The sequence below is a fragment of the Penicillium canescens genome (genome assembly GCF_028828765.1).
Source record: "Penicillium canescens strain IBT 15451 chromosome Unknown utg000004l_segment0_segment0, whole genome shotgun sequence".
Lineage (NCBI taxonomy): Eukaryota > Fungi > Ascomycota > Eurotiomycetes > Eurotiales > Aspergillaceae > Penicillium > Penicillium canescens.
In genome coordinates, this window is record NW_026703966.1 from 3,195,006 (window position 1) to 3,215,239 (window position 20,234).

The following is a 20,234-nucleotide window of genomic DNA, read 5'->3' on the forward strand; positions in this document are numbered from 1 at the left end:
TAGAAATGACAGGGGCCTATCACGGGGAGGCGACAAGCCTTGTTCGACTTGCCAGTCGCCGCTAACTTATGGAATGACCATTTCACTGGAACGGAGAACCGTTCCATTAGCGGCGTGCCAGAGCAAATTAAACAAATCAATCAAGAGATGGATAGATTACTAGTGGTCTAAAACAGTGACTGACTGATCAACTACACCTTACGAATATTTTGTTCAGAACGAGAGGCTTAATAGGAGCGCAAGCTCAAAGGTCCACAATCCCTGCAAAAACTCAAGAACTAACACAGACGACGACAGATACCAATTGATCAACGAAAGGCCTTGGCTAGTGACACTTATTCAGTCCGTTCTCTGTCCCGTCGGGCAAACTACACTCCACCAATGATACCTGGCTTCGACAATCATAAATCCGAGTCATCACCAGCCCCGACCGCTCGATAATATTCTGGAATTCAGCTGGAGTTCTCTCAATGCCATTGATAATGCTCATCATGGCAATGTCCCTCTGATGACTGTACCGGGTGAAATATCCATAGTTGGCCGGGAGGGGCTTCGGCGCCGACGCAATTCGCCCCGCAAACCCAGCCGTAGTATTCATGACCTGGTCGCAGATGAGGATCCGGGAGTCGCGCGTCATAGCTTCTTTGATTGCCGAGAGAATCTGGATGCAGTAGTCATCCGACCAATCGTGCCTAGACACCTCTCTTCAGTACCAAGAGTGCGGACAGGCTATAGGGATATCCAGACCGTGGAGACTTACAAGATATACCGGAGCCAGTAGATATCGGCCCCAATCACTGGATTGGGATTGAAGAAGTTATGCTCGAGAAATTTGACCCGGCCGTTGCTGAGGGCTTGCGGGTTTTCCTGCGGCCAGATCTCGCGCTGGGCTTGAGCGAGCGCAGGCGCGCGGTCCTGCACGATGAAGTTGAGGTCCGGGTAAATCTTGGACAGCTGGAGGCAGAATCCACCTGGTGTTTGGTTTAGTTCTGTTTTTAAAAGCATTTGGGAGAAGGAGAATGTGAAGGCATACCAACTCCGCCGCCAACATCGACAACCTGTGCTTTGCCCAGTGACGCCCAGGGGAAATCTGCTCTGACAGTCAATATATGTCTCGGCTCTGTGCCTGAAACGGTGTATTGTGGCATACCAAATAAATGCGCAACTCCAAATACGCGCCCACCACCGAGCATGGCGAGACCGAATATATCGAGCTCGGGTCGACGGATGGATTCCCCTGTATTTTCGCCTTGGAGGATGGCCGTAACGTCTGGCCCAAAAGGCCCAGGGTAGGCCCCAGATCCGCCGTTAAGGAGCTCTGTGGCCGTCGTGCCCTCTTCAAGCCAGTTCCACCGTTCCTTGGTTGTTCCGATGGCCTTTTGCCAAGCCGTTTCTTTGACCGAGTACGAAGACCCTATCTCGGGGTCCAAAAGAGCGTGGGGAAGAGCGTCCGAGGCGCTATAAAGATCCCATCCACTTTTCAGGGAAATTAGCATCGTCGGTGGAACCTTCTGCATAGGGTAGCACATACAACATAGCAATATAAGCTCGTAAAGGCTCATTATGGGCCAGACCGGCCGAGATGGCATTATTTCGAAAGACCCCATCCTCCACCTCCTGGAAGATGTGAATTGAGCAGAGACAGCGCATGACACGACCTGTAATTGAACAAGGCCACCATGAGCAACCGAATTCACATCCCTGGCCATTTTCCGCAAATCAAGAACATACCGAGCTTCCTCGTCTCAATCCCCACCGTCTCGGCGATGCGCTCCATCGACACGCCCTTGTCGCCGTTCTCCTCCAAGATATCCGGAATCCGAAGTACGGCTGCAATGTGCAAGCATCTCGCCTCATTATACTGCGATGAGACTTCCAGAAGTCGGCTGCTAGGGGACGAGACTAACTCAACGAATTTTCCCGACGCGGCAATGAGGGTGCGTTGCGCTTCGAAGAGCTCGCGGCTGGGTAGGCTTGCTTCGCTTTCATCTGCCGGCCCATCCTGTTTGCAGGAGGAAGAGACAGGAAGCTTAGCCCACTCTCCAATGATGCGCTGAACGCTATCGCGGGTGAGGTCGACAAGCTCGAGGAGCTGGTGCACGTCGCTGAGGGTAGGCATCGTGCTGTCCTAGGGGTCTCTGGCTGCTGGGATCGGTTGATAAAAGGTTTCTTACTGCGAGATAAGCTTGGCGGTTGGTGAATGTTCTATATATACCTGACTAGGACAGGGCGGACGCTGTTCTTTGGACCCGCGTACAATGTGGCCCTCTGTCTTTACTCCGGTTTTCAATAAGAGCAGATTCTATTCGACGTAGGCGAGTTGTAGGTAGTCCGTCTCTATGCTAGTAAAAATGTCGCGAAGTAAGATCCCAATTTCCCAGCGTCGCCCGGTGTAGCACTGATCCCAACCCACAGATCCGGTCGAATTACTACAACCGCTCCTGTGCGATGGTTGACGCCCCAGGTGCTATGCGCGTCCTCGTCAGGCGCGCGGTCATCCGCCAACACAATGGCCTTATCCCGCAGTGCGGCCAGATCCTCATCAACCGATAAACTCTCCTTAATCTCAAACGGCATGCCCTTAGCTACGAGGACGATGTTGAACATATCTGGACCGCCAAACCGCGAGTAAAACTCACTGGTAGCCTTCCCTGACGATATTTCTTCTGAAAAGATCTTCAGATGCTGCCGGACCGGACCGAGAAGATTCGACCCAAATACGACCAGATGAAATCGACCATCCCCAGGTAGTTTGTCATACAGATACCCTGTGTGGCTATCATCAATACACAGGCGGGGATTCGGCGCCCGCATCCCATTCTTCACCTTCACTGGCGGGGCCCGCTGAGTCCCATCCATGTCATTGGTGAGGTTCATACAAGGATTCAAGCAGCTCGTGCCGTACGCCGCATCCACCCCGAGAAGAAATTGACCATGACGCGTGAAAAAATCAAATAGGAAAGCCTTCGCCTCGTCACGTGTAAACGCTGCGGTGCCATTTTGTTGGTCCTTAGGATCCGACTCGATTGAGATGGCCTCGCTGGACGACGCAGGCGGTTTACGCACGGCATCATGCACCCCATTCACCCCATTCACCCCATTCGCCTTATGTGTCTCTAGCTCCTCGAGACCCAGGGGTGCACCGAGGTAGTGCAGACGGGCCGTTGGGACCTGCGAGCTGCAGACAAGGCGCAGATACTTGCCGGAGATTTCGATGATGTTGGCAGCGTGGAGACGGCGCTCGCGGTCGTAGGTGGGGAGGAGCTTGCTGGGGTCGGCCTTGCCTCTAGCGCAGAGGCCAAGTTTCCAACCGATGTTGGCGGCGTCGAGGATGGAGGCGTTGAGGCCGAAGGCGCCCATGACGCTGTGGACGTGTCTAATTCATTATCACCAAGGTTAGAGAGCGGTTGGCGTAGTATGAGGAAGATAAAACGCACGCAGCATCTCCGACTAAATGGACGCGTTGGTCGGAGGAGGAGAAAGATCGAGCGACGCGCTCGCTGACTGGACGGGTGTTAGGGCTAGCTTTCCTTGCGTTTCCAAGTAAGCCGAGAGGAGGGACGTACTCTTCCATACAGCAAACCAACTTAGCGGCGCCGCAAAGGACAGTTTATACGGAGAGAAGATGCGATTCGCCTGCTCCAGGACTTCTTCGGGGGTGATCGAGTGGACGTCCACCTGGCCACCGGACTCCGCGAAGGAGGGGTCGCTTGCTTGTCGGGAGGCCGCCAGGGATCCCGTTTGAGAAATGTCCAACTGTGTATACAGCCTGCCCGCAAGACCCGTCAGTCCTCGCACATCCTATGCGAGGGAACATGCAGCGGGAGAGGACATGGACCACTTACCGAATATACCCATTCTCTCTCGGGATAATCACGCACCCACCGTGCTCCGTACTGATGACCGACCCAAAGATCCACGCATGCGGATAATCCGTCTCAAACACACAGTCCATAATACCCCAGTAGATATCCGTACTGATGCCATCGAACGGAATCTGCAGCTTATGCCGAATCGCACTCGATGCCCCATCGCTCCCAATCAGGAACTTCGCCTGCACTTCCGTCTCCCTCCCTTCTTCATCCGCTAACATACAGTGAATTGGATAAGGAGAGGGGTCATCCACAGTGTACTCCTTCAGTGTGGTGGCGCGCTCTACGAGCACCTTATGCCGCAGGAGATCACGTACGAAGATCCGCTCAATCTGGCCCTGCGTGATGATGTGCAAGCCGCGGTAGCGGGACTCAGACTGGTGCGAGCGGCCGTGGTGAAGGAGCTGGCCATTGTGATAGATGGCGGTGCGTTCGATCAGGGGGCCTTCTTCGTGCACTTCCGTGGCGAGGCCCCATGTTGACAGGGTCTCGAGGAAGCGGGGTTGGACGCCGTCGGCACGGCCAGCTGTCAGAGGAGAGGTGTTCTTGTCTAGGTGTTGGTTAGTTTCTGTAGATGCAGGGCTCCGAAAGATGGCGATAAGGAAAGAATGAAAGAGTTGATAAACAAACCAATAATCCGAAACGAAAGACCCTGTCGAAGACAGCTCAACGCGACTTCCAGTCCACTGGGTCCAGCTACGCCTGTTAGCCTGACCACATACGAGCCCGGCCACATTAAACGTACCTCCACAAATCAAGACATCGACCTTATCCGGCGGGTTCCACCACGCAGGTACCCCGTGCGGCGAGGCGGTGCCATCATGAAGCGTCGGCCACACGCGAAGGACATTGAACCCCAGACCATTATGCCTGGTAGACGTGACGATCTCGACTGAGGGCGGGACCTCGTACTGCGGTCCGGCGGCATCGCCTGTCTCGTCTGTGGGGTACTGTGGACCAATTTCTTCCTGTTAGTTTCGCTTTTGATAAAACCTTGGGCGTTATGACACTGTGTCTACCTCTGGGAGCGTCCAGTGAGGATCTTCTGCTGGTTGGCGGAAGCCGTTCTCATGAGTGTGAGGGAGGATGGAGTGAGCCATTGTATGTTTGGAAAGCCAGAACAGGTTTGAGTTCTGAGTTAGCCTGCTTCTGTTGAATTGGATTTTGCGGCAGATGTGGTGCTCATAAATAAGGGTTGTCTGTGGTTGGGAGTGCTGGTGGAAGGGGAATATCGATAAGAAGGCTGCGACGTTGGAGCGGGTGTGCTGGTGTACGCCGGTCCTATGACTGGCTTGGATTTGGCTCGCTACCAGATGCCCGAGTCCGTACTGAGGATTTACTTGGATATTATCTGATGAATAGGCAATCAATAGGGCTTGGAGGCATTGGTTTACAAGGGGAGGTGCAACACTACTGGTATTTGATTGGAAAAAGTGTTGTGGAGTTTATTCAGCTAAATTCAGAAAACAACGAAAGAGACATAAGGTTTATCTGGAGCCTGTCACTATGCACACGATGATTCTCTCCCAGTGTCTAATTTCAATCACAACTCCTCGTCACCTTCTCATACGCAACTTGTAACTTGTCTGAGACAATCCTGATCTAAGTTCCGGTTTTAGCTTTCGACATGTAACCTATGACAGGAATGGGCTTCTTACGTATTCATGGTCAAATGGTTCAAAGTGATTTCCCGGGATCTCATAGACCTCCAGAGAACGGCAGAGAAGGCCCTCCCATTGGCGAAGCGCCAAAGCCCTATCCTGTCGACTTTCAAGCCATGGGTACGAAACACCGCAAAGACGGGTCGTGTCGAGGACCTGCTCACTGTGCAGCATCACGTACTTCCTTGCGGATGGAATGGGATGTTCCATCCTGTAATCTGCAAGAAACTGTGCGTGGCTTTGAAATTGAACGGATATAGCGTTCAATTTAGAGTGGGGCAGTGGTTTGGGACCCAGGATGTAATCGACAACCTGTCGGGGCAGGGGCTTATGATCCAACGGACACGGAGAATCAATGAGAATGACGGCTACTGTAGTATACCCCAATTTGTCTATCTGCTGCGCAACTTCATGGGCGAGTACGCCGCCGAAAGACCAGCCTATGCACATTAGTACGTTTTCACCCATGGCCAGCTGTGTAAAGCGACGGAAACATACCGCCGAGAACCACCTGCTCTGCTTTGACTACCGATGGAATCGAAGCAGCATACCGACTGGCCATATCTTTCAGGTCCTTTGCCCAATGCGGCCGAGCTGTGAACTCCGGATTGCGGACGCCAAACACGTTGCACCCCAATCTGGGAAGATGTTTGTACTTTTCGATTAGTCCACTGCCGTCATGAAACAGAATCAGCGGAGGATGGTTGTCTGGCCCTTGCTGCAAATGCACTATAAAATGCTCTTCTACCGGCCCGGGTGAGAGTGTTTTGCTTGCGGCTTTCTCAATCAGATCTGCAGAGCATTCGCTGCTGGGTGAACTGATTTCTGCTGCGAGCTTTACCGCAAGCTCGCTGATGGTCAACGCGGGAGACAACATTTGCTGCGCCACTGCCTTGCCAAATTCCTTTTGCAAGCCTTCTTGGAATTCAATGGCCATTAAAGAATCCATTCCAAGCGATTCAAGTGTCATGTCTTGGCAGACATCCGAAAGGTTGAAGCCACAAGTCTCCGTCACCAACTGCATCAGGAGATCGGTGACATCGTTCGGAGTGGCAGATACCTCCGTGTAGGGGGTGAGGCTGCGTGACGCGATGATCGGGGAAGTATCGTCGCCGTTGTCGGAGCTGCTCTTACTGGATTCTTCGGACGCTCCCGATGGGTCACCACACATGTCGACTATATAGTTTTGGATCTCCTGGACTGTTTCCAATGTCACCAAGCCGTCAGTATCCAGCTGAGGAAATTGACCCTTGAGCGAGTGGGAGAGCTCTATTTGCATGAGCGAGTCGATCCCCAAGTCCGCCAATCGCTTGGCAGGAATAATTGCCTCCCTCGGCTGTTCACATAGCCTGGAAATCAGGCTGACCACCGTACTCATTGGATCCAAGACGCTAGGAACTGATGGGCGCGTGGCCTTCGTCGTCCCCTTGGTACGAGGTACGGCTGGCCGCGGCGTATCGCCGGTGGACCTCTGACCGGTTTGGCGGGACAGGTGACAAGCGAACGACCTGAGATTCAGGCGCTTGAAGTGCATGCCCTCAATGCTAGCAACAGCTGTTCCGTCGAGTGTCGTTGCAAAAGCCTCACCGATACGTTCCCCATCTCCGCATTCCAGCAGGCTGCAGTAGATATGAAAAGTGTCATGCGGGTTGATGGCGGTATATAGCACAACCGTGGACTCGATCTTACTGCAAATGAAGGCATCGGTTTGTTTGGCTTGGCTGTTGGCAACGAACCCGGCCGCATGTAGCATGGTGTCTACGAAAACTGGAGACATAATACCTCCAACGAGAGTGCTCGCTGGTACCTCAAACGTGCCGTAACCATCCAGATCGGCCTCAGACACGTTCAGTTCCTTGATGGATTGATATGGCTCCGAGTAGGCGACTACCCGAGGAAATATAGTGTTGTAAATGACATTGCGGTGCAGGATATTTGTCTGGCTCTGGTTTCTTTGCAAAAGCCTCGTCTGCCTTTTGGCGTATGCTGCCTTCCGCGCAAGGTATGATTTCGCGTCCGATGAGGACATCCATGCTGTTTGGCCGGAACAGAGGACCATTTCAGAATCACAATTAGATGCTGTAGCAAAGTTGAATTTTCCTCCATTATTTTGAGGTTGAGCGACCGACGTTTTCTCCAATGTCAAAAGCACAGTGGAAGACTTCCTCTCTGGCGAATATACAAGGGGATGTCCAAAAGTGATATCACTGACCAAAGCCACCTGATCCTGAGCTGGTCCAGCCTCATAGTGCATGGCTTCCAGAACCATTTCATGGTATACTGAGGCCGGACATAGCGGAAAGCCGTCAACCGAATGGCCTTCAATGTACTTGGACAGGGCATCTAGACTCGTACTGAACGTCGACATTCCTTTCTCGAAGTCTGAACCCGCCACATCTTGCAATAAATGAAAACTAGGCGGTGTTTGTGTTTGAGCGGCTAGGGACACTCTTTCCTCGAAGTCGGGTTCCTTGAATGGGACGCACAGAGAATGCGTTTGGAATGGATAGTCTGGAAGATCCACAATAACGGCGTCTGTGCCATCGAAAACACCGCGCCATTGAATAGAATCAGACCGCAGGCTCAGTTGCTGTAGGGCATGGCTTATGCTAATCCAGGGATCTTGGCCCTTTGTAATGGAAGGCAGGAAAATGGCGCCCTGTCCGGTGAATCTGGTTCGGACCATGGGCAATGTAATCGGACTAGGGCCAACTTCGATGAAAGTGGCTGTCCGCATTTCATCTCGTTTGAAGAGAGAATCGATAAGCTCTGCGAAACGAACTTTTTCTCTTGTTTGTTGAACGGGGTAGCTGGGTTTAAGATCGCCTTCTTCGATAAGGCGTCCATGGAAACAAGACCCCAAAGGAATCCTTGGAGTGGAGAAACAGATGCCTTCGCATCTGGCCTCTAATTCTGGCAGCATTGTATCCAGCGCAGATGAATGAAAGCCGAGAGGGACATCAAGTCGCTTACAGCGAATTCCTTTCTCTTTGATCAGCCGGGCCAATTGGTCTACTTGATCGACCGGTCCCGAGACAACAGAATCCGTTACACTATTGTCGCAGGCAACTGTGAGTTGAGCCAGTTCCGAGTCTGCAATGAGGTGTTCGACAGACAAGGCCGACGTATTGCACGCAAGCATAGTAGACTCCCCAACTTGACACATCGATGCCATCAGTTGTGCGCGTCGCATAACGAGCAACAAAGCATCTTGCAGCGACAGGGCTCCGCTAATGACCATAGCTGCGTATTCTCCAAGGCTGGCGAATTGTTAGATCTTTCTGGGAATGACGTATGAATCCTAGAAAGTTTGCTTACCTATGGCCAATAACAACATCAGGTTGGATATTCCATGATATCCACAGGGATGCGAGGGCGTATTCCAGCACAAAACATGCGACCTGTGACCACAGCACCCAATCCGTGGCAGAGGCGGGGCTGAAGGAGCCGTCGAGTACCTTGCTTGGTATGACATCTACAATCCCGTTTCGCTGAAGCACGCAGTCGCATTCCTGAACCTTACCCTTAAAGGCTGGTGCAGTAAGCATGAGCTGCTGGCCCATTCCTGAATAAAAGCTGCCTTGTCCAGAGAAGACAAAAACAATCGGGCGCTTTTGCCCATAGTTGACCACGGGTCTCTCAAGTGTTCTATGCCGTTGAAGCTGGTCGGCAAGGTCTGCTATCGTTTCTCCAATAATTGAGAGAACATGTCGATGTTTTTGCCGCCGAGCTGTCGCCGTGTAGCAAATGTTTTGAATAGCAATCTCATTGCCCCGAAGAAGCTCGGTGTACCGATCAATAAGCTCGTGGAGCGCATGGGCGCTTCTTGCAGACAAAATCAGATTATATGCTGCTCTATGGGAAAAATTTCGATCCTTGCGGCGTGATGCTATGCGGTATTCCTCAATGATTAACGCGGCGTTTGAACCAGCTGCACCAAAATTATTCAGCAACGCACGCCGCGGCAGGTTAGGCCCAATGCGATTCCACTGGCAAGCTGCAGTAGGAATTCGGATGTTGTGAGCAGCCAGAGCCTGTAACTTCGGGTTCAGTGTGTTGAATCCGACCTGCGGTGGGATTTTCGCAGACTTCAGCATCAATAGCAGCTTTGCTAAACCCGCAGTTCCCGATGCTGCCTCAGCGTGGCCAATGTTGCCCTTGACTGAGGTTAAGTAGACTGGGCTGAGAGAACCACCAAAAGTTGATACAATGCTGGAGGTCTCGATTGCATCCCCGGCCTACTCAAAGGTCAGCTTCATCAATCTTTCGAACAAATTGGTAAATGAAATGAAAGTTGTACCTGGGTTCCCGTCCCATGAGCTTCGATTACACTTATTGACTTTGCATCGATCTTCCCGCGAGAAAGGAGTCTCTGGAAAAGCTGCTTCTGGGTGAAACCATGAGGGTGAGTGATGGACGAGGAGTTACCGCTCTGATTTATCTCCGCTTGTTTGATGACTCCATAGATTCGATCACCTTCACGGACTGCGTCTGAAAGCCGCTTGATCACGAATAACCCACACCCTTCGGCGCGGCAGTACCCATCGGCTGATACATCAAAGGGCTTGCACTGGCCAGTCGGGCTCAAGAAGTGGGCTCGTGAAAGACCAAGATACATCTATATAATCAGTATCTCCTATCTTTCGAACAAAAATCACTGTGGCTTACATCTGGACTGGTAATGGCGTTCACGCCACCGGCCAACGCGGTAGTGCAATCGCCTTGAGCTAGAGCCCGACAGGCCATCACCACAGACACAAGCGAAGAAGAGCAGGCCGTATCAATAACAATGGATGGTCCGCTCCAGCCATACGTGTAGGATATCTTCCCGCTCAGGAAGGCGCGTAGGGTCCCTAGCTCTATTAGTAACATTATCGCTGCCTACGAGAAAAGGAACCGTACCTGTCGAATAATACACATCAATGTGTCGGCTTAAATTTTGCACATAGTCGTCCGTGGCAACCCCAATATAGCACCCCATGGTCTCAGGATTGAAGGAAGGTGCTCCATTGGGTACATATCCTGCATCGTCCATTGCATGTACTGCCCCCTGGAGGAGGAGTTTCTGTTGTGGGTCCATTGACTTGGCCTCTCGAGGTGAAATGCCGAAATACTCATGATCAAACTGAAATGGGTCGCTGAGAAAGTTGCCATGGCTGGCTTTCATCTCACGGGGTGGTCTACAATTGGGCTTTTCGGCTTTGTAGTCGTGTACTTGAAACCTGGTGCCTGGTATCTATCGACATCGTCAGTTAGCCAGCCTCAGACACCCGAAAGGGAGGAGGGGGAACATACTTCTTGCACTGCATTTAATCCATCCTCTATCAGTTTCCAGAACGCGTCTTTGCCAGCTCCCAGGGGAAAATTAACGGACATTCCAACAATAGCAAATCCATCAACTTGAGATACATTGGTGCCTTGAAGAGCTCCTGGGATGTCTACCAAGCCTGCTCTTGTAGGTCGAGATACATCCCTGCATACCGATGCGAGCAAGGCGTTTGAACCAGGCCCCACAGTCACTATCTCCCAGTCTTTATCTGAAGAAGTCATATGATTGACAGCCGAGAGCCAGGTGCTGTAAAGGTCGGCGGTGTCAACCATGATGAGACGAAGGGTATATTCCAGTGGCGAGGTGGATGCAAGGATTGCTGCATCTACCAAAGATGCGCCTTGGCAAGACCATATCGGCCTTTTCATGGCTGTTGATGGTGGAAACGAAATATCTCTGCGCTTAACATCTTCAAGCACCTTCTTTAGTGCATTCATTCCCTTGTCCCCTGCGTGGTACAAGGCATAAACATGTACCCGCTCCGCAATGGAAGGTGTAGAAACATGTTGGGATCGAAATGCCTCCAATGCATGTCCTGGGCCGACAAGACTGAAAGAAGTTTTGCCAAATCTCGATGCCACCCGGATCTGGGACGATTCAGGAACGGTGAGATTGAAACTCTGCACGTCTCTCCCTATTGTCTCCTTGTCCATTTCAGATACAGATAAAGCCCAGGGCTGGGCTTGCCAGTCCCCTCTTGAGATCTGCTGGCTCAACTCCGCAGCGCGGTACCCTATCCAATATGCAAGACGAACCGCTTCTCCACTGAGCCTAATATATTCTTCCACGGTGTGGCTGCACGCTAAGACCATTGTGGGAAGCATTCCAGAGCAGAATCCAGTAGGTATGGCTTGCTTGAGTCTTTCGAGCCTGGTGTCGTTCTGAAAATATCCAACCAACTGGTTCACGCAGAGACACACCCCCTGTAAGATTGGGTTATCGGAATGTGGAGGAGGCACGGTCAATAAGAGCTCAGGACTGGTTGGGACATCAAAGCTCGCCCATGCTGGGGTAGGCTCCCGTGATTGAGTCCATATGGCCTCTCGTAGAAACGCGGCGTGACAAGTTGACAGTAAAAGGGAAACTGCAGGACACTCATTCTGCGCCTCTGTCCATGAAATCGGCGTCGACGAAGATAGTGACCGACTTCCCTGTCCCCCAAAGAATATAATTCGTTTGGGATCCATGAAAAAGTCTGTATTCACAGGTACCTGCGACTGAAGTCTTCCGACTCGGAAAAAACAACCGGGTGCTTTTCTCAAACACAGTAAGAAAATAAATTTAGAATACACTGCCCATCACCTTGCCGCACGAGCTTTATGGAAATACCCCTCCAAGATGGAGGTTTCTGTACCAGGTTCCACCGTTGAGATGTTAGGGACCGGCGTACTTTGTTTGCCCATAGACATGGACCCCTCACAACCAACACCTGATAATGGTAAAACGGCCTTATGAGCCAAGGCTTTTAGTATAGCCCGGTGTATAGGCAATAAATCTACGTACGCGGTGCCAGGTCTGATCTTCCGGGGTCTTACGTTCGGGCCGCAGTTTGCTAGGGCACGACTAATACCCGCAGCACATAACTCACACAGTCCCCCATCACATCCGGGACGATATCAGGCATATCTTTGCAGCCGAGCTAAGTCTACTACACCATGGCAATAGATACATTAGCTTCAGAATTCTTGCGTCCTTTTTTGCAAGTCTCCAGGGACCCGGTCACAGATTTATCTGCGATCCAAAGTCTTCCGGATCTCATCGATTTCGACGCTGATCACAACCCAGACCATGTATTTGCTTTGCAAGAAGTACGGCAGGGAGGAAACTATGTCAACCTTACTCCTGTCACCTTCAGTGAGCTTAAGCTCGCAGCCACAACCTGCGCACATCTTATCCGTAAGCGTTTGCCAGGAGGGCCATCCAAAGCTACAGGCGGGGATGAGTCCGAAACACGACGACCAGTTGCATTATTTCTTGAAAGCGATATTAATCTATTCGTCCATCTTGCGGCTTTATTGTATTTGAATATTCCTGTAAGTGACTCCCGCTCAACTCAATGCTGTCGATGCTGACATTATAGGTTCTCGTGCTCTCCATTCGTCTTAACCCAGTGGCCATCTCACACCTCCTGGAATCAACCTCGGCGATCGCTATCATCGTATCACAGAGAAGCCAGGGGACAGTAGATAAGGCATTCGAAGTCCTCGCATGGGAGCAGCGAAAGGACTTGCACTTGGTGCAATGCTCTCCGTACCAACAACTGTGCCGGCTCGCGTCAGAAGTGTCTTCAGGGGTCCTGGAACGTCGAATACCCTCAGATAAAGAGACGGCAATTATACTTCACTCGTCTGGCACAACAGGAGTTCCGAAGCCTATTTTCCTAGCACATCGATACTTGCTGGGATATGCAGCATGCCATCGCCTAGAGCCAAATCAATGTCTTGGCAAACGGAGCGTATCCACCCTTCCGATGTATCATGTATGTATTTGCTCGCTTTTTTGCGTGCGCATGTTGTACTGACCTTAATCGTGGCAAGGGCTTTGGCTTACTTGGGCCATGTATCAGCTTGGCAACTGGAAACACATGTTGCTTGCCGTCAGCATCCGTCATTCCGTCCGCCAGCTCAATAGCCGAATTGATTGAGAAATCTGCGAGCTGCTCTTTAATGACAGTCCCAAGCATTCTCGAAGAAGCCAAGAACGATTCAAATCTGATGCGGGCATTGATAGGATTGGACTTCGTGGCGGTAGGTGGTGGTGCAATTAAGCCCGCCATTGGTGAGCTCCTGGTCTCCAATGGAGTCACGTTGCTTAACCACTACGGCGCCACAGAAATCGGGGCCATTGCCCCAATCTTCGTGCCTGGAAATGACTATGACTGGCATTATCTGCGCATTCGTAACGACATGGGTCTCGAGATCAAGGAGGTCGGGGAGAAGGATGAAAATGGTGTCCCGTTTTACCAGTTGGTCGGCCATCCTTTTGGTTGGGATCGCCCTTTTGTACTCCAAGACCTTCTACGTCGGCGACCAGGATCTGCTCAGGTTGAAGTGGCAATTCTGGGCCGCAATGATGACCTTTTGGTCCTGTCCACCGGAGAAAAAGTTCTCCCCAATCAGTTTGAGATCACGCTTAGCGGGCAAGAAGGGGTGAAGACAGCTGTTGTATTCGGACAGAACCGCGAAGAAGTTGGAGTTCTGATAGAGCCAGAAGTACCTCTTGAGAATGATGACGTGGAAACTCTCGTGGAGCGGATCTGGAAGATCGTGCAGCAGGAAAACATTTCCTTGGACCGCCATGCGCGTATCGCATCCAAGAGCATGATCCTGGTCAAAACCTCAGAGAAGGTGTTGCCAAGGTCGGATAAGGGATCTGTCATGCGTCGCGAGACATACGATCTCTTTGCACAGGAGATTGAAGAAGTCTATACTACTTCTAATACCCAGGACTCGTTTTCTTTCACCCTGGAGAACAATCCCGACACAATCATCGACAGCTTGCGTGTGATGGTCCAGACTTGTGTGCAGGACCGGGGGTTGCCCGTTGCCAACTGGGCAGATTCGGATGACTGGTTTGAACTGGGCATGGATTCCCTGGAAGCAACGCGTTTGGCTCGTATGCTGAGCCGTGTGTCTAACAAAGACTCATTTCCGGTACTGACCTCCAGAAAAATACAGCCTTCTTTCGTCTACCAGCATCCGAGCTTCAATACACTGTCCGAGCGATTATTAGCAGGTGCTGGCAGCGACGACACAAATGGTGCGTCGTTGGACTCGAAATTAAATCAGATGCTTGATCTAGCATCGAAGTACACTCCTGCCTGTTCTACGGGTTGGATTGTGCTACTCACAGGCTCAACAGGTCATCTTGGGGTACATCTATTGGATCAGCTGTTGCGTAACGTGAATGTATCGCAGATTATCTGTCTCAGTCGGTTGCATCAAGGACTGGATCCCAGGGATCGGCAGCAACAAGCCAACAGTGCGCGTGGGATCACTCTCTCAGAATCCGCGTGGACCAAAATCAGGTTCTTGTCGTCAAACCAACTGCATCAGCCTGAGTTGGGCTTACCACACAAGGAATATCGTCACATAGTGCGGACGGTAACCCACATCATCCATAGCGCCTGGCCAATGGACTTCCAAAGGAGTCTTTCCTCATTCGAGCCCCAGATCCAGACAGTGGGAAGGCTAGTCGACCTTTGCGCAGACTGTCATCGGAAGCAACGCCGTTCGTCTCCTCCCCGATTGCTGTTCACGTCCTCCATTGCGATTAGCGCGCGTTGCGCAAGTCGGAGAAAAGTACCAGAAGCGCCAATCGTAGACCCCTCAGCCACGGCAGATATGGGCTACGCTCAGGCCAAGTGGGTATGTGAACGGATCCTAATTGAAGCAGCCAAAACACGGCGCGATCACCTGCATCCAAGCATCGTACGCCTGGGTCAGTTAACCGGGGGCACGCACTCGGGGATTTGGAACTCCAACGAGCACTTTCCAGCAATTCTTAAGGCATCCCAGCTTATCGGGGCCTTGCCAGAATTGGACGGGGTGAGTAACATGAGCATATATAGTAATGAGCAAACCTGACGCCCTTGCAGTCCTTCTCGTGGATCCCAATTGACACAGCTGCGAAATCTATTGTGGAGATCCTCTCGTCACGGTCGGAAGACCCTCTCCAGAATATCATATATCACGTTGAGAACCCGATCCGTCAAGCCTGGAAACCCCTGCTGCCCATTCTTGCCAGCAAATTGAGGTTGAAAACGCCACTGCCCGTCTCATTCGGGACTTGGCTTGAGCGCGCATCGTCAATGGCCTGTACTGAGGCAAACTTGAAGTTCATCCACCATCTTCTGCCCTTCCTCCAGGCAGAATTCCAAGTTCTTTCCAGCGGAGGGGTAGTATTGGATACCACGCGAGCGCGACGCGTTTCGCGCTCGTTGCGTGCCTGCAATGGATTGAGCATCGAATTACTGGATCTTTACCTGGAGTCATGGAGGAAGGAAAAATTTCTGCAATAATGGAGTTAATTTGCCCTTATGGATGTTTTGTCGCCAATATGTGCCTAAGGTTGGTATTGATGTCCTGTACTCTAGGGCGGCATTGGCGGCATACCAGCCATATTGAAGTGCTTCCTGAACCCAAATGTGTCTACCTACCCGACTACATCATTTGGTTTTGCACAATGACGAGGTGATGAATGTGAAGATCAAGCAGGCGTGCCGCACTGGGAGTGGAACATTTCTGGCAATTGATGAGCAGTATATCTGAAGTTCAAACTCGTCTGGGTGGATGCTGCTTCCAGATCGGGGGAATTCCAACGACTTCAGCACCGAACTCAATACTTACAGATTGTGATGGGCGTTTTCTTTTCCTTTTGCTCTTTCATTTTCTGCGTCACTATCCATCAGGAATATTGAGTAATTCGTTAGATAATTCCTTATACCGGAAGCCTACACGTGTAGTTAGGTCTTTCTTCGATATACATAATTTTCCACCACTTCCGAGGCATTGAACTAAGGAATGGGACCTTCCTATTCGCTGGCAATTCTCTACCAAAACATCTCACTACGTAACCCAAAGGAAACGTCGATGTCCACATACTCTCAATAACGATAAAGTTAGAGTCAATGGGTTAGTCGTTCGGGGCGGCCAAGTTTTGCAGCAGGTACGAACCAAAAAGGGGAGCATATTGCAATCTGGAACCGACTGACGTTTGTGCATCCAGTCTAGGATAAGGAGTCAACCAAGTGTCTGACCCGGAACCCGGTCCGCTGGATATCTACATTACCCTTTCTTTCGTTGTACGCGGGGTCTCGAGCCATGAATTGACGTCCGGTTAATATCAAAGGGGGAATACGAGGTAAATGCACCTAAGGGGACCAAGTGAGTGCCCCACTGGTTTGGGTTTAATTCTTCCCCATTGGTACTCTGCCCCAGTGATGATAGTTTTAAAGGCGATATAGTATATAAGGAAGGCCTTGGTATAAAGACCCACGTCTGGAGATTTGGATAAGATACTTCTCGATCAGGTTGTTCTATTCCTTTGTCGAATGTTTACGTGCACCGTCTCCGAGTGGACAGACTTGTTACAAGATGCACGTTATATCGAGGAGCCTTCTCTCTTTCCTCCTCCTCTCTTCCCCGTTATCCTTGATTAGGCCATCCGTTGCCCACCCTGCCGAGGTTCGCCCACGGGACAGTTTCCAGCATGAGTCCGGCCACAGCTGCACCAACTTGGTGATTCCGTTCAATGTGACCGAGAACTCGGACGGTCACTTCGAGGATGACGACTACAGCATCGAGGTTCTCCATAACTTCATGGACTTCCGCGATTTCAGGACGGCGACCTACCACATCTCGGGTATCTACTGCACGCCACCGGCGCAAGCCACCAACAAGCAGGACACCATCCAAATGCTCGTCCACGGCGCTACATTCAGCAAGATCATGTGGGACTGGCCGTGGCAGCCGGAGAAGTACTCCTGGACCCGCCGCATGCACGCCGAGGGCTATCCCACTCTGGCCTTCGACCTGATCGGGTCCGGCAACTCGTCGCATCCCCACCCCCTGTACGAAGTCCAGACGCAGGTGATTGTCGAGCAGGTCCACCATATCATCAAGCTTCTGAAGGCGGGGCAGATTGGCGGCATGAAGTATGACAAGGTGGCCTACATCGGGTTTAGCATTGCATCCATTGCAGGGGTGTCGCTGGCATACCAGGTTCCTGACGCCATCGACGCGTTGGTGCTCCATGGCTTCACTTGGGATATCCAGGATCTGTACCCTGCATTCCTGAGTGGATTGCAGGTGGCTGCCAATGGGCTCGAGAAGCCCGAGTGGAAGAAGTACACGGCTGAGTACACGACGCAGATGAACCCGGCTGGTCGGCAAGCGGCCGTGTTCTATGGGGACTTTGACCCGGAAATCGTGCCGGTGGACTTCTACCTGAGGGATCTCGACACCCTCGGCCTGTCTATTTCCCTGGCGTACCATCTGGTGACGCCGAACTTGTACAAAGGCCCTGTGATGCTCGCCAATGGCGACCAGGATGCGACCTTCTGCGGTCGTTCATGTGGGTCCGCTCCGTATGCGCTGTACGACCGGTTCCCAAATGCCACAGATCATGACATCAAGGTCTATCCTCAAGCGGGACATGGCATCCATCTGCATAACCATGCCCAGCAGTTAATGGATGATACTCTGGCATTCTTGAAGCGAAATGGATTCTGAGGATCGTGAGACCGGGATGGCCGGGGATAAGTTGCCTTCTATTGTCTCCATATATTGTTTGAAGTAGGGGTAAATACGGGGTAGCGGTGTGACAAGTATGAGTGAAAAGTGGAGTTGATTGTGACAGAATTATTATAATATCTGCAACTAGTCGAATTAATCATAAGACACCGGATCATGCACCAGATAAGGTAGCTAAGACGAGAGGTAATGTACGGTTGCGACCGAATGCACCGGTAAGCTTGAACGGGCCGCTTCCTTCCTTTGGTTCCCGATCCCTGCCTGGGACCGGCGTACACCAGAGACAAACCCTGTGGGCCCATGACTGGCGATCTCGTCCTCGGTGGCTGCGGGCTGAACCCTTCACTCACGCCGAGACCGCAATTATCCCCCCAGACGTTCTTTGTTTCCAACATGAGGCAAGGTTGTGTTTTTATTAACTTATTCGTATTTCCCCGTGCTCTATCGAGAAGCCCGAGATTTTCAACTCGACGTGCCCCCTTGAATTTCTCAATTACCTGAACTCTGCGACTAAGACTTCAACCTATAAAGATATTTGACTTGCGACAATACAATGGCGCCTCTTGTCTGGTTTATCACTGGTGGCTCCTCAGGCTTCGGCTACTACCTGGCCCTCCATGCGTTGGCTGCAGGCCACCAGGTCGTCGCGTCTGTGCGCAGCAGAATAAAATCCGCCGACGCTATCCAGGCAATTGAGTCAAAGGGTGGAAAGGTCATCGACCTCGACGTGAGCAAAGGAAACACCATCCCTGACGCCGTCAAGCAAGCGGAGAGCTTCTATGGCGGCATCGATGTCTTAGTCAACAATGCGGGCTATTCACTGTTGGGAGCGGTGGAGGATATACGGTGAGATGAAGAAGCGAATTCTAATCTGGCTTGTATCTAATGGCAAACGCAGAGACGACGAAGCCTACCTCCAATTCGAGACCAACTTTTTCGGTCCCCTGAGACTCATTCGCGCGGCACTCCCCTCTATGCGTGCCCGTCGTAGTGGAACGATAGTGAACATCACCAGCATTGCCGGACAGGATGGACTCCCGTCCTGTGGCATGTATGCCGGCAGCAAGTTCGCGCTTGAGGGTCTTTCGGAGTCACTTGCGCGAGAGCTTGCACCGTTCGATATCTCCTTGCTGGTAGTGGAGCCAGGGGCGTTCAAGACGAACTTCCTCGCAGCAGCTACCAAGAACGAAACCGGACTGTCTGAGCCCTATATTGGGGGGCCAGTGGACGTTGCGCTGGGCAAGTTTGACACCATGCAGGGAACACAGCGGGGAGATCCATTGAAGGGTGTGGCCCGGGTGTTCGAGGTTGTGACGGGAGAAGGACAAGCCGGATCACTGAAAGGAAAGATTCTGAGATTACCTCTCGGTTCCGACTGTGTGGAAAGAATCGAGGAGAAGCTGAAAAGTCTCTCACGCGACGTTGAGGCCTCACGTGAGGTGGCCTTGAGCACAGACTACTAGGAACTATCAGGCTTAGTTACGGAAACTTTTTTCCTTCTGCGATCAGAATAGAAAGCCTAATAGTGTAACGGGCTAATACCTATTAGATAACTATAGATTCCGAGGATACGGTACGCACTATTTCTTTTGGTTTTCTAAAACGTAATTTTGCACTTCAAAGCGATATAAAGAACTTCCCTAAAGGGTAAGCTAACTAGATCTATAAGCTATAAGCTTACCAATAGCTAGTTATATCACCTTGATAGGGCTATTCGAATTATTCTAATTTGTTTAAGGTTGGTAGCTATATATTGAAGCAGATATTGTAAAAGGTACCATTCACTTCACTTTAGTAAACTAATAGACCTTTAGTGATTGTTCTCTAGTAATTGAAGGCTCGGCCCCTTGGAACACTGTGTCGGAACGTGGTCGTTACAGTACAGACTAGTACGGGCATAGCCAGTTGTGTTTGAGAATGTCGTCTAAAATACTATAGAAGGCGCAGGATAAAAAGTGGCTTGGGTGGTTTAATAAGGTCGTTGGGAGCCTTACGATCATGGTTGAAATCAAGCATAATGTCCACTACCATGGATCAAAAATAGGTCCGAGATATCAATCCCGCGGCTAAAATGGCACATTTGCAACGGCAAGCCAAACTTAGCACTCCGCCGAGGTGT

At 51.3% G+C, this 20,234-nt stretch overlaps 6 protein-coding genes across 6 annotated transcripts; 3 read left to right on the top strand and 3 right to left on the bottom strand.

Moving 5' to 3' along the window:
• Window positions 1-325: 325 nt before the first annotated feature.
• On the bottom strand, window positions 326-2,119 carry tpcA (O-methyltransferase tpcA; the record flags this gene model as incomplete). Its single annotated transcript, XM_058515324.1, has 5 exons — window positions 326-692; window positions 761-971; window positions 1,034-1,458; window positions 1,532-1,658; window positions 1,732-2,119. 5 exons carry the CDS (start codon window positions 2,117-2,119, stop codon window positions 326-328), a joined length of 1,518 nt encoding a protein of 505 aa, XP_058372502.1.
• Window positions 2,120-2,337: 218 nt separating this feature from the next.
• On the bottom strand, window positions 2,338-4,972 carry N7446_006577 (uncharacterized protein; the record flags this gene model as incomplete). The annotated part of the gene is made up of 7 exons (XM_058515325.1): window positions 2,338-3,376; window positions 3,438-3,504; window positions 3,567-3,769; window positions 3,846-4,422; window positions 4,503-4,568; window positions 4,618-4,840; window positions 4,892-4,972. The coding sequence occupies 7 exons, from the start codon at window positions 4,970-4,972 to the stop codon at window positions 2,338-2,340; spliced, it is 2,256 nt and encodes a 751-aa protein (XP_058372503.1).
• Window positions 4,973-5,411: 439 nt separating this feature from the next.
• Window positions 5,412-11,674, bottom strand: N7446_006578 (uncharacterized protein; the record flags this gene model as incomplete). The annotated part of the gene is made up of 8 exons (XM_058515326.1): window positions 5,412-5,474; window positions 5,531-5,973; window positions 6,032-8,793; window positions 8,852-9,771; window positions 9,834-10,151; window positions 10,202-10,386; window positions 10,436-10,769; window positions 10,829-11,674. 8 exons carry the CDS (start codon window positions 11,672-11,674, stop codon window positions 5,412-5,414), a joined length of 5,871 nt encoding a protein of 1,956 aa, XP_058372504.1.
• An 843-nt stretch (window positions 11,675-12,517) lies between these two features.
• N7446_006579 (uncharacterized protein) lies at window positions 12,518-15,882 on the top strand (the record flags this gene model as incomplete). The annotated part of the gene is made up of 4 exons (XM_058515327.1): window positions 12,518-12,895; window positions 12,943-13,341; window positions 13,400-15,409; window positions 15,460-15,882. 4 exons carry the CDS (start codon window positions 12,518-12,520, stop codon window positions 15,880-15,882), a joined length of 3,210 nt encoding a protein of 1,069 aa, XP_058372505.1.
• Window positions 15,883-16,957: 1,075 nt separating this feature from the next.
• On the top strand, window positions 16,958-18,094 carry N7446_006580 (alpha/beta fold hydrolase; the record flags this gene model as incomplete). Its single annotated transcript, XM_058515328.1, has 1 exon — window positions 16,958-18,094. One exon carries the CDS (start codon window positions 16,958-16,960, stop codon window positions 18,092-18,094), a length of 1,137 nt encoding a protein of 378 aa, XP_058372506.1.
• A 574-nt stretch (window positions 18,095-18,668) lies between these two features.
• On the top strand, window positions 18,669-19,578 carry N7446_006581 (SDR family oxidoreductase; the record flags this gene model as incomplete). Its single annotated transcript, XM_058515329.1, has 2 exons — window positions 18,669-18,961; window positions 19,014-19,578. 2 exons carry the CDS (start codon window positions 18,669-18,671, stop codon window positions 19,576-19,578), a joined length of 858 nt encoding a protein of 285 aa, XP_058372507.1.
• Between the last annotated feature and the right edge of the window lie 656 nt (window positions 19,579-20,234).